This window comes from Vanellus vanellus, assembly GCF_965231255.1.
Source record: "Vanellus vanellus genome assembly, chromosome: 2".
Taxonomy (NCBI): domain Eukaryota; kingdom Metazoa; phylum Chordata; class Aves; order Charadriiformes; family Charadriidae; genus Vanellus; species Vanellus vanellus.
This window is the reverse complement of record NC_138906.1, coordinates 47,318,141-47,330,247: the sequence shown is the minus strand read 5'-3', so window position 1 is coordinate 47,330,247 and position 12,107 is coordinate 47,318,141. Positions and strand designations below refer to the sequence as shown.

Below are 12,107 nucleotides of genomic sequence, written 5' to 3'. Positions count from 1 at the left end.
CTTCTTCTCAAGGCTTCCTAATTTCAGGAAGGCAAGGTCACAAAAGAATAGACACTGCAATGGTTACTGAACACAACAGCAGTGTTGAATAAACTGGCACCAAACAAACAACAAAACTCAACATTATTATTGACTCAGACAGATTCAGAACCTTATATTGAAAATGTGGTGAAAGACATCACTGAAACAGACACATCAAAAGTATTAGCAAGACTAAGCTGGAACTCCAATATTTACCTGGAGAGCAAAGTGAGTTCTGCCACTATAGGGAGGTTAAATACCTTACAGGTAGTAAATTTAAAATAAAATGTTACTGTGTTGGCATCTCCTCAAAATGAAAGACAAAAAGGACTGATTTCTCTAATCATGCCCAAATTCCACTGAATGGCTCCATAGTGTTATTTAATTATTTAATTGTTTGATGTGTAAATATAATAGAGCAAAATATTTCTATTTTCTCCAGCTAATTATTAAGATAATAAGCCTCAAAACTGGCTCACAGGTGCTAATAAGAAAATAAATTGCCACATTAATTCATAGCATTGATTGTTAATCCTGCACTCACGTTTATCAGCTATGTTTTCTTGTCTTATTTTCAAGAAAAATCTTTCATACAAACAACAGGCTATTTAGAACACACAAAAGCATAAAGTAAAATGTAAGCAAAAAGTGGAAGCCACGTGAAAGAAAAAAAATTAATTTCACTATATGATCTGAATTTCCAGAGATAAATAATAAGTATTTTTTTTCATGGCTTGTTCTTCCTATTTCTGTTCACTGTTACCGTTCCAAGGAATAGAAAGAAGGTGAAAGATTTAGCAGTGTAATTGCTTATAATCTTTAGCTACAATTTTGCAATGACAAAGACCCCTAACGTTGCTTACCTGCAAAATCTTTGAAAGTTTTTCTACTGCTGTATGTAAAAGTTCTCATTGAGTTATCATTACATTCCTTCACCAAACCCACAGTTTCAGCGCCCAGCAACAGCCTTAAGTGGGAAGCTCCAACTAAATAAATATTTTCTTCTCCATTTTCTGTGACCAATGGTTTAATCAGCAGTTGTGCACCTTTAAAGTAAAGAAAGGCAAAATAAAGAAGAGAATACATTAAAATTATGTCTCAAAAACCTAAGTTTTTAGCATCCATCATATTGGGTTTAGTTATCAGAAGCACTAAAGTTGCATGTGGAAGCGCTCACAGACAGTGAACTGGAAGAATAGGGACAGTTTGCATTTACTCCCATCATGCTCACATCACATAAGCAACCAGTGCTTCTGTAAACTGTCCCACAAATTTTAAGGAGACTAAATTTTTGAATTGATTTATCTAATAGAGGCCTGAAAGCAAGTTTGTAGTCACAAATCCAATAGCCATGGAAATATTACTGACCATAAGTTATAAGCTACAATAGCCATAAATAATGCCTTTCTAAAAAATGTAAAAAAAAATAAGTCTAAGGAATTACAAATTAATTAGCTTAACTTCAATATCTGGAAGTATACTAAAAACAAGTATCGAAATATTGTCTCTGGAAGACCCTAACAAGCTAGCAAAATGACAATTAAAATCCAACTTTAACTTATCAATATTAAATTGCTTCCTTAAATTGCATTCTACAACATGGTACTAAGTCCTGTGGACAGGACAGTAGATGTGATGAGTTTTTATTTCGGCAGGGCTTACAACCTTCTCATATGCAACAAGAGAAACAGGCTCTAGACAATTAATATAAAAATTGACATCAAAACAATGTTGAAGAAGAGGTTATCAGGGTTTCACTGCAAAAATGGAAGGTTTCTAGAGTTCAACAGGCGCCTGACTTTAAGCCAATATTTTCATTAATAACTGGGTTAAGAGGGTTCAGTTATTACATTTTCATGACACCTGCGTGAAGCTCTACTCTTAGATAAAATTAAGCAACTTCAAAAATGCGAAATAGAGTGGGATTAACTAAACAATAATTAAGCCACAAATTACATGATAACTAATTTTCTGTATGTCTTCATATTACAATGACAGCCAAATTGACTTCAAAGTGTTACAGAAGATCATACCGTACTTACCCCCATTTGCTTTTTTGTCCACAATTCGTTTAGTGAACCATTCTATAGTTTCCTCTTTGGTGCCTTTTGCAAGCTCAATTACTACCAGAGGGCTGAAGTTAGACTCAAAAGTATCCAAGAAAGACCAGCTTTCCGCCATCTTTTAGGAGCTTGCTAGGTACAAAAACAAAACAAAAATGCCAGTGTTAAAAAAACATTTGGCATCAATCTAAAAACCACAAAACTTTACTATAGTGAGTTACATATGTCCATACTTAGCAAAGTGGCAGGTGCCCATTTCTGCAGACCTACTGAAAAGAGCAGTGTGAGTAACCTCTCCAGTTGTCACTTGGCAAGATATTACCAGTCCCTGGTGGCTTTTATGCCCTACTCTCTAAGTAGGAAAATTGTTGTTGCTACATATAGCAAAGTAGTAGTGATGAGAAAGCAAATAAATAAAAAACCCCAAAGTACTAAGCAGAAACTATCATCAAAAGCAACAGCTTGCAACTTTCGACAGTGTATTGTCGGAAAATGAAAACATTAACAGAAGATATGATTAGTCAAACAGATATCTAAAACCAATAAGCTTCTCCTGGTAAGAGCATGCAAACACATTACTCATTTAAGGAGGAACTTTCTCAGTTAATCTTGTGAAGCTTTAACCATACCAAGGAAACTTATACCACCTTGGGTAGGTGAGCAGGACACCTATCATATAGATAGGCAAATTATGCACAAAGCACTTAAATGACTTGTTGAAAGATATAAACCTAGTGTTCTGTGACAAAGTCCAGCTGCAAAGCGTTGAGCATCAGCATAGCTTTATAAGTAAATAATCTGAATGTTCTACATTAACCTATTCTATAAGAATCATATAATCATTTAGATTATATGATATATATATCATTAAGATAAGACCCTTAACATCTTTGAGTCCAACTGTTAACCTAACGCTGCCAAGCCCACCACTAAACCACATCCCTCAGCACCACATCTACATGTCTTTGATACCCTTCCAGGGACGGTGACACTCCCCTGGGCAACCTGTTTCAATGCTTCACAACCCTTTCGGTGAAAACTTTTTTCCTTAGATAGCCCATCTAAACATCCCCTGGCACAACTTGAAGCAGTTTCTCATCCTTTTACTTGAGAGAAGAGACAAACCTCCACCTCACTACAACCTCCTTTCAGGCAGTTGTAGAGAACAATAAGGTCTGCCCTCAGCCTCTTTTTTTCCAGGCTAAACCACCCCTGTTCCCTCAGCCGCTCCATATTGTTGACATTGTGTCTTCAACTTTTATGTAAATGATTCTACAGAGATCATTATATCATGCTTCACAAAGCAACTTAGAGGTGTTGACATAAAATGTTGTCTAGTAACTAATCTGCTTTGTTTAAAAAAAATAATTAAAAAACCCAAGCAAAAAAACCATCACATACTGAATTTACTGAATTTAAAACTGAGGAGAAGGTTTGGATTTGGTGGGTTTGGGGTTTGTTGGGTTTTTTTTGCGATTAACTTCACTGAAGAAAGGATTTCACCCACTGTCTTTAAGCAGTTTTCCCCCTCCTGTTTGAAGAGTGAAATCACTTAATTTCCAAGTAAGTTGCTTTAAGGATGCAGTTCAGCTTTCATCACAGTTATACTTGTGTGATTCATAGAGAAATCGCAATCTCCATTATTTCATATGAATTATCCTGCAAAATACAGTGATACCATAAGCATATGCATATCATAATAAACAAGTCTATTTACTTTTGACTGGGGAAAAAAGCTTTCAAGCCAAATTTCAATGGTTTTTTCAGTTAGTTTCACTTGACAGCTCATACGCACACAATTCTGCAGTATTTGGATTTACAGCTCTGAACCCAAGTATATATGTCTTTAAAAGAAATACACTAGATTAATAATTTTAGATGCAAATCTGCACGAGCCGAATGAATCAAAGGAAAACATAATCAGTAATTATGCACTGTAACTGTGATTGTCAATGATTGGCTACACTGTCTTGACGTGTCACTCCACCTTAGTCTATCACTTTCCATAATCAGTTTTATATAAAAGATGTCACATTGTGCATATTGCAACTTCTATGGAATTTAAAGAATCAAAGGCACAAGTTATTATTGCTAGTTAACAATAACACTTTAGAGAGCAGTTATCTTCTGAAAACAGCCTTTGCACAAAGGCACACGACTCAGCAAACTTGGGTCCTATCATTTATTCAGAATCATCGTGCTTGGCATGGTGACTAAGATTTGTTATTTTTTTCAGGCTTATTACTACTGAAAACTAGAACAGGGCCAAAGCACCCTTCCAACCTGCATTTATGATCTCCCATCCCACAAAGCAGGCAGTTCAATGCCTAGCACAGACATTATGGGATGTAACTTGGCCTCTCCTTGCATATCCGTGCACAGTATAACTTGTGACAGACCCAGAAGCGTGGGGAACGCAGACAACAAGGACTTGTAATCCCCACTGCCCACCTCCCCGTCACGAAGCCGTACGGTGGCCGCACAGGGCCGTCTCCAGGCCCGCGAACCCCTCAGGGTTTGGGGAAGAGGGAGGAGTGTAGCGGCACCCCCTTTCCACGGGGCGGCTCGCAGAACGGCTGTGCAGAGCGCAGCAGCAGGCAGGCAGACAGGCCGCCCCGCCACCAGCCCCGTTGTCCCGGGGCAGCCGGCGACGGCGGCAGCGCCCCTCACTGTGACCGCTCTAGCACGGCCCATAACGGCGCCCTCCCGCCACCAGGCTACGCCTCGCTCTCCTTTTATAGGAACCGGACCAGCAGGACGGAGAGAGGCCCGGCCCGGCCCTGGTCCCCCCCGCCCCCGCCGGCGACTCGCTGCCTCACGCCAGGCCGCGCCCCCGCCCCCGCCGCGAGCCCACCGCGGCCGCACGAGCCGGGCACGAGCAGAGGCGAGGGGGGTCCACAGCTGCGGCGGGAACCGCGCCGGGAAAGGGCCTGGCTCCCACAGCTTGAACCGCTTCCAGGCTTGGCCCAGAGCGCCCTCCCCCCGCCGCCCCAGGCCCGTGAACGCCGCCAGGCGAGCGTGCCTGGGCGGTGAGGGGCTGCTGGGCCCTGGCTCCGTGCCACGGCGGGGAAGGCCGGGGTGGGCGGGCAGGGGGGAGGCTCCTCCCCTCACGGCGGCAGCGGCGGCGCTGGCAACGAGAGCCCCTTCCCGCTGGGTGACGGCCGCCCACTCCCCACTCACCGCCGGTTCCACATCCGCAGGGCAGGGCGGGAGGCGGGCCACGGCCTCAGGGCAGCCGGCACTGGCAGGAGGGGCGCCGGTGCGGCCCGACGTGCCAACGCCCATCGGCCGCCCCTGGCCACGCCCCTTCACCCCGTGGCCCCGCCCGCCGCGGCTTGCTCTCCTTCTCCCATTGGCCGGAGGCGGCGCTGCCCCGCCCCGTTCGCATGGCCACGGGGCAAGCGCGGGAGGGCTGAGGAGAGGCTTCGACCGTTGGTCCGGGCTGGCGGCCCACGGCGGTGGCAGTTAACGGCTGTGGCCCGGCGGCGTCTGTCAGCCCCTTGTGCCATAATGCTTTCAAAACGCTTTTATTACAGCGTTTTCCCAGCACTGGGATGGAATGTGAGTTCTCGCTTCATCCTTTTTTCTTTGTGCCTTTCTCTTGCCGTGCTGCCTCCTGACAGGCCAAATCTCCTGGAGCTCAAGCTAAAAACCCTGCACTTCAGCTGGGTTAGGTTTATTTCTAAACATCATTTTCCACAGGCAAAAGAGGATGTTTTTGCATTTTGATACCAAGATTTCTGTAGAGAATATAATTCCACGCATCCATTCATAGCTGAGAAAAGCAAAGTGTGACTGCAGCCTAGCAATAGCAGACAAAGAGGCTGGCTAGCACTGAATGCTCCCCTGCTGGGCTTGTGGAAGTTCTTTCAAACCAGGTTCTCTGAGTATTTTTCGTTTTGGACAATGTTGGAACCCTCAGTGTATCATGGTTTAGGCTGGGCTGGCCACTAAACAATGGACAGATGCTCTCTTTAAAGAAGGGAGAGAGAATAAGGGAGACTTATGGGTTGAAAAGAAACAAACTACTTTAATGAAATATTAATCATAAGAAGAAAAATAATAATATCAATAAGAAAATAATGAAATCTATACAATATATACACAAAAACAGTATCCATCTCCCAGGATGACGATCATGTCACAGGCAGGCACTGGGCGAGTCCCAGATTGGACTCAGTGACAGATGGGAGCTGAAGTCAGGAACTGGATTCAGGAATGCACAGATCGGGATCAAAGGCAGATGAACAGACAGAGTCCTCCCTGGGCTCCAGCCATTGAAGAAAGAGGCTGACCCCTTTGATCCCTCAGCTTTTATACTGAGCATGAGGCAGATGGGATGGAATACCCTGTTGGACAGTTTTGGGTCACCTGTCCTGTCCGCTCCTCCCCTTTACACTTTTCTGCCTCTGGCCCTCCAACTTAGCACATAACAAAGTTAGCTGACCTTGGTTGTTACAGCAATAAGTATAAGCAAGACCCTCTCTGCATACCATTCCTCGGTATTAACTATAAACATCAGACCTTATCACTGCCAGAAGCAAGCATTGTCTGAAAATTACTCTGTTAATTTCAGAGACCGCCGTTAGTTAGAAGAGACTTAACTGAAAAGTAAATTTACTGAAAATTGCTTCTGTTCTACCTCAAACCAGGACACAGCATTTCTTGCAAATTAGGCTAACCTACAGATGTGAACAGCGCACACAGATCTAGAATGATTACAGAAACTGTCCCTCACAGTTTGGAAGGCACCGGCTGGGAGTTGCAGTGTTTGCCTCTGTGGTTTATGCCAAGTAGGCGCATGCTATGTTGCTTAACAGCAAACAGCTCTGAGCTACTAAGAGTGGATTCATAACAGCTTACCAGCTAAGATGAGACTGGTGCAAACCAGTTGGCTGCAAGGCAACTTCATTTTGGCTTATCCACTGGAATTCAGGACTGACTGCAGGAAAAAGCCCCCAGTGTTAGACGTTTTTTAGAGCCAATACATGGACCCCATAGAGAACACAACTCCCAGAGGGTAAGCTTTATCCTTCCTCTAGCATCTGGCTATTATTCAACATGCACTTTTTAGCATATTTGGAAATACATACAGATTTGTAAATTTTGCAGTGAAAAGTTTGCTTGTGTTCCATAGCCAGTATAAAATACCAGTTTCCGGTGATGAGTTTTTCTATTATTTATAGCCAATGAAGCAGTGAGGGACTAGGGCAGCCTGGAAAATGGAGATATGTGAATACTTAAAATTCAGTTACTACAGAGTCCAATGGCGAATAGCAGACAGACACAGTCTGTGTCAGCTAGTTTGGGCAGAATGTATGTCAGACTTCTTAAATTGCATCTCAGTCTTGTCCAGCTTTCAGTGGCCTAACCATATAGTTATTCACCACTGAGTATCTCTGACTATGAAAACTCTCACTTCCTGAAGAGATAACACAGCAGTAACAGAGACACAGGTTTAACAAAAGGGTTTTTTTAGATATACTTTTTTTCTTGTGTTTTGCATGTTGTAAGTCTCCATTTCCAATGCATCTCATGAGTATCCACAATGTATCCACGTGTCCACCATAAATGGGCTTTGGTCTCTGTCTTTTAGGAGCCCTCTGGCCTTCTTGGCCTGACATCTTCATTCTGCCAGTGGTTTACAAAAAATCCTTTTATAACAATCTCTGACACCTTCTTCACTTCTGAGCTTTAAGTGGGGACTTGCCATTATCCAATTACTTTGGCCCCGTGCAAAGAGTCATTCAAGCTCAATATCTTTTCTGGTATCAAATTAATTGTTCTACTGGATAGTGTCATTTAATGTCAATATTCCTTGACAGGACCATCACATTTCCTCAATGTTGTCTATCCACTAGGTGTCACATTCTTGCTATGCAATGAATTCTTAACTGTTACACTCTCCATTTCTTTCTAAAAGGTTCCCATTTTGCTAGCCATGCATAAAGGTTAGCACATAATCCCATGTTCACAAAAGAAAAACAGAATTCATAAGTAGATGGTGGATGTGTCTACAAAGTAATCCGCATACACATACACTGCTGGCGCAGTGGAAGCAGTCTCACCATGATGGCAAAAAGTAAATGACCTTGTGCCAAGCACAGTGTTGTAGTGACTAGAAATTTTCCATTAGGAGGATTAGCTAATTTAATGATGGATCAGGCATGCCAACCCTAAATTGCAAACTGCACTATCACTATAGCTAAATATAAATTGCAAGCTTGTATTCATTTGTGACTGTAGTCCAGTCTTGTGATTCTGTTAGCTGATTATAGCATTTTCATGGTCTGTCTCAGTCAGTCACAATGCAGGCTGTAGCCAGAGTATAATGGAAGAGCTGTAGTAAGGCAGAAAAAAAAAAAAGAGATTTAAAAAAAAATCCATCAAAAGTTCAGGAGCAGAGGATTTTTTTTTTTATTCTGTGGTTACCTAGTTAACCCCCTTCTCCCTGGACTAATAATTACCACAGTACTTAACTAAACTAGCAAGCTATTAGCCTACTGTGAAGTGAAATTCTCTTTTACACCTGCTTGAAACTCTGCTCACATTCTGGGTATAGTTCAATGGCTAGCTGAGCCTATCCAGCATCTCATTGCTACTAAAAGTGTGAGATCTCACTCCCAGTCCACCATTACCATTTCTTTCTCCCTGTGCCCTCATTGCCAGCTCTAAGGCTGTGCCCCATACTTGCACTAACTCTGGCACTCACCAGATCCTACTCTGAGCCCATTCAATTTACCAGCTCCACAGAAAACTACCCCCTTTTGGCTGGTTTTGCTTTGTTCTATCTTAGTGATTGAAATAAACTCAGAGAAAGACTAGATGAGATCACAAGCTGGCACAAGGAAAGCACCTTTCCATACAGTAAATCTTATTAATTCAAATGCACATAGACGTATGTATGGTATGACAACCATACTTTATACAGTCACATAAATGATATTAATATTAGCTCTTATCTGAACTCACACATAATAGTAATTGTTCTCTTAAGATTTACCTTTACGTAGGTTTTGAGGCATACTGGAACATTGTGTTATAATAAAAGTAAGGAGCAATTAGCAGCTTTCAATTCATAAGCTAATGACATATCAGTTTGAGTGTCAAATGGATGATGGGACACCTAGAGTTTAAGGCTAACATGGTAATTACATTAAAATTTTTGTAATGAAATTTAAATTGATGTATTTGTCAGAGTAAGATATAGTGACATTTTACCAATATTCAGTGGTAGTTTTGGTCAGATTATATAGGATTATACAGAATCTTTCCAACAGTGTAATAAACATTACTAAAATGTTTTTACCCTCCTGCAAATGGCGGGGGAAATATTTTTTTGAGTCACATCTGGCACAATTTTTATATCCTGCCAGGAATTTTCACATAAGCGTGTTCAGGCAGTCCAAGTATTGTTGGGGTCAAAGTGTGGATGCTTTGATTCATAAACACTGAGCAATGGAGCTGATAAATTTTAATCTGTAAAGTACAATGAACATCTCTTCAATTTCACACTGTATCTAGCTGATTAGAAACATCTAGTTTTATCTCAGGTATCTATTCCCAAATTAGGTCATCAAAGAGCTGAAAACCCTGTCCTGTCAAACAAAATGGAAACGGCATTAAAAGGAGGAGGATCAGCTTGCCTAAGCCTGGAAGTGGTGAGAGAAACTACTCTCAAATTACTACCCAGAAGGAGCAGGTAAAAAGTGAAACATCTGCAGAAGACGTTAATCATCATTTATACATGAGTCAAAGTGAATTAAAAGTAATCAAGATTCAAAGTTCATTGCACCTGGGCAGAACATACTTGGTTTCTTTGTTGGTCCATGGCTAGAAACGGTACTGTGCAGTCAATTGGTTAATTGCTATGAATTATTAGATAGCAGAATTTAACACATTCTAACAAAATATGGAGAGACTGGATTCATCAGTAGCCATGATGCTACGACTGGGGTTGTGCCTCACAGAGATTCCTGACTGCGCCATCTGATACAGCCTTTCAGTAGATTGTGTTTTTAAAATAGCTGTTTTAATAATATCTCTGTGTGGATTTAGGAACTGAAGGAAGTTTATGCTAACTCTTAAGTAGGATACTAAATTATGATCATAGAAGAAAGAGCTTGACCAAGGTTTGGGAAAGGCAAGTTCAGGAATTTAGCATTCAGTAAAAGTTCTTCCAGCATTCACTGAAGATAACGATGTGATAAATTGCGTTACACTCCTGCCCTGAGGGCTCTGAATTATGAATGGGAATGGCCATAGGAGGGCTGAAGAAGTTAATGCTTCCAATTCTCTTTCATCCCTTGTGCCTGAATTCAGCTGCTGTTCTGCTGCTGGACAACCACAGCATGACCGTTTAAGGCAAACCAAAATCAGAGAGCACAAATGCCATCAGCCATTCCAAACTACATCAGATGTGCACATCATGGTTTTTATTGTGCTTTGTGAAATATTTCATATGTTCTTACAGAAAACTTCATGAAAGTACCTATATAAAATGCAGATACCACATCTTTACTTTATATGGTCCATTTTACTCTAACTTTTAAGTACCTTGAAGCATCCCTTCAGAACTGGTCTTTTGTGGAGCTCTTGATTATGAAAAGATGAGTTGTGCAAGTTTTTCTAGCTAATTCTTCAAACTGTCATAAATTGATTTCTCTAGGGAAATACATTGGCTTATACAGCTGTAGCACTGTCATACTGCTGGCAAAACAATCATATTTTTGACAGCTGTCCAACAGTTTTAAATCTAAAGACTCTGAGCTCTGTTTTCCTTTCATACAGTAGACACTGTTGTGTCGTATGATACATTTGCAAGTCTGTATATAATTTCTTTGTTTACTCACTATCCCCTAGTATAAATTATACATCTGTTCATTTGACTGCTCTCACCATTACTTGGGAAATGACAAAACTAGTTAACACCATTAAACTACAGATATCCTATTTCTGTTAATTGCTATTTCTAAGGGCACAAGCTTGTAATTTTTACTGATGTCAGTCTAGTTTACATACTACATCTACATACTCAGAAACATAGCTTCCCCTTCATTTTCGGATGGCCCCCAACGGATGCATACAGGTATCTACTCATCCAAGACTCCAAAACAGAAAAAAAAAAAAAAAAAGGCAAGCTGTGAATAAATTGCTTGTCATTTTTTTTTGACCAAAATATAAATGTGATCACTGGACTTTGCAAAATCATGGAACTTGGCCTCTCAGAAACCAGCAATACCAACAGCAAAATATTAAACTCATGAAAATAGTAAATAATCAGTGAAATAATCAGTGAAACACTGCAAAGCTATCACTAAACTAATACTAGCTGTTAAACTAAAAATTGATAAGTCAAAAGAGAAAGTCTTTTGCTTGCAATCTCTTGTACAGGGCTGGCAAGCAAAATACTGACAGAACAAGGAGGTGTGCATATGCTATTGTTAAAAGACTGCATGTGCTGGTTTAGTTCAATATGTACTTTTGGTATCAAGTAAGTTCCTTCTTGAATGCAATGTCTGGTACAGTTTTTCACCATCTGAGTCCACATGGGTCCCACTGCTCTCATCAAATGTTCAGAGCATGGAGTAATAAAGGTATACAGTATATTCTGTCAGTTCAGGGGAACACAAGGCACTCTGAGGGAAACTGAAAAAACGTTTAACCTGACCTCTCTTCTATAGTCATACATTCAGAAATACCAGAGACACAATGTTTGTAAATTTAAAGAAATTTTCTATAAATTCTACTTTATTAGAGACTAGTATATTATCTTTATTAGTATCAAGTGGTCCACTTAAAATTTAGTACTATAAGTCTGTACAGAAAAACCTTGATTTTATCAAGGTCATTGAATTTGTCTTTTAGTTGTGTAGTCTATAATTCTATAATCTGATTTGAAGCACACTCAGATATATCAAACCTTTAAAAAGTCTTTAGTGAAAATCATCTCAAATCAGCAATTAGAAATGCAGTGGGGTAGAAAACAGGAATCCTATTTTTGTTCTTCTCATTTAGTTCCTT

The 12,107-nt window shown here is 40.7% G+C and overlaps 1 protein-coding gene across 1 annotated transcript in view; it reads right to left on the bottom strand.

Moving 5' to 3' along the window:
* The window catches only part of ANO10 (anoctamin 10), a gene marked incomplete at its 5' end in the record, with an annotated part of 125,021 nt that extends 122,819 nt beyond the window's left edge, over nt 1-2,202 (bottom strand). Inside the window, 2 exons of the mRNA XM_082499667.1 lie at nt 885-1,067; nt 2,064-2,202. Of these exons, the coding sequence (XP_082355793.1) occupies nt 885-1,067; nt 2,064-2,202 (322 nt within the window). The remainder of the gene's footprint in view (nt 1-884; nt 1,068-2,063) is intronic.
* Between the last annotated feature and the right edge of the window lie 9,905 nt (nt 2,203-12,107).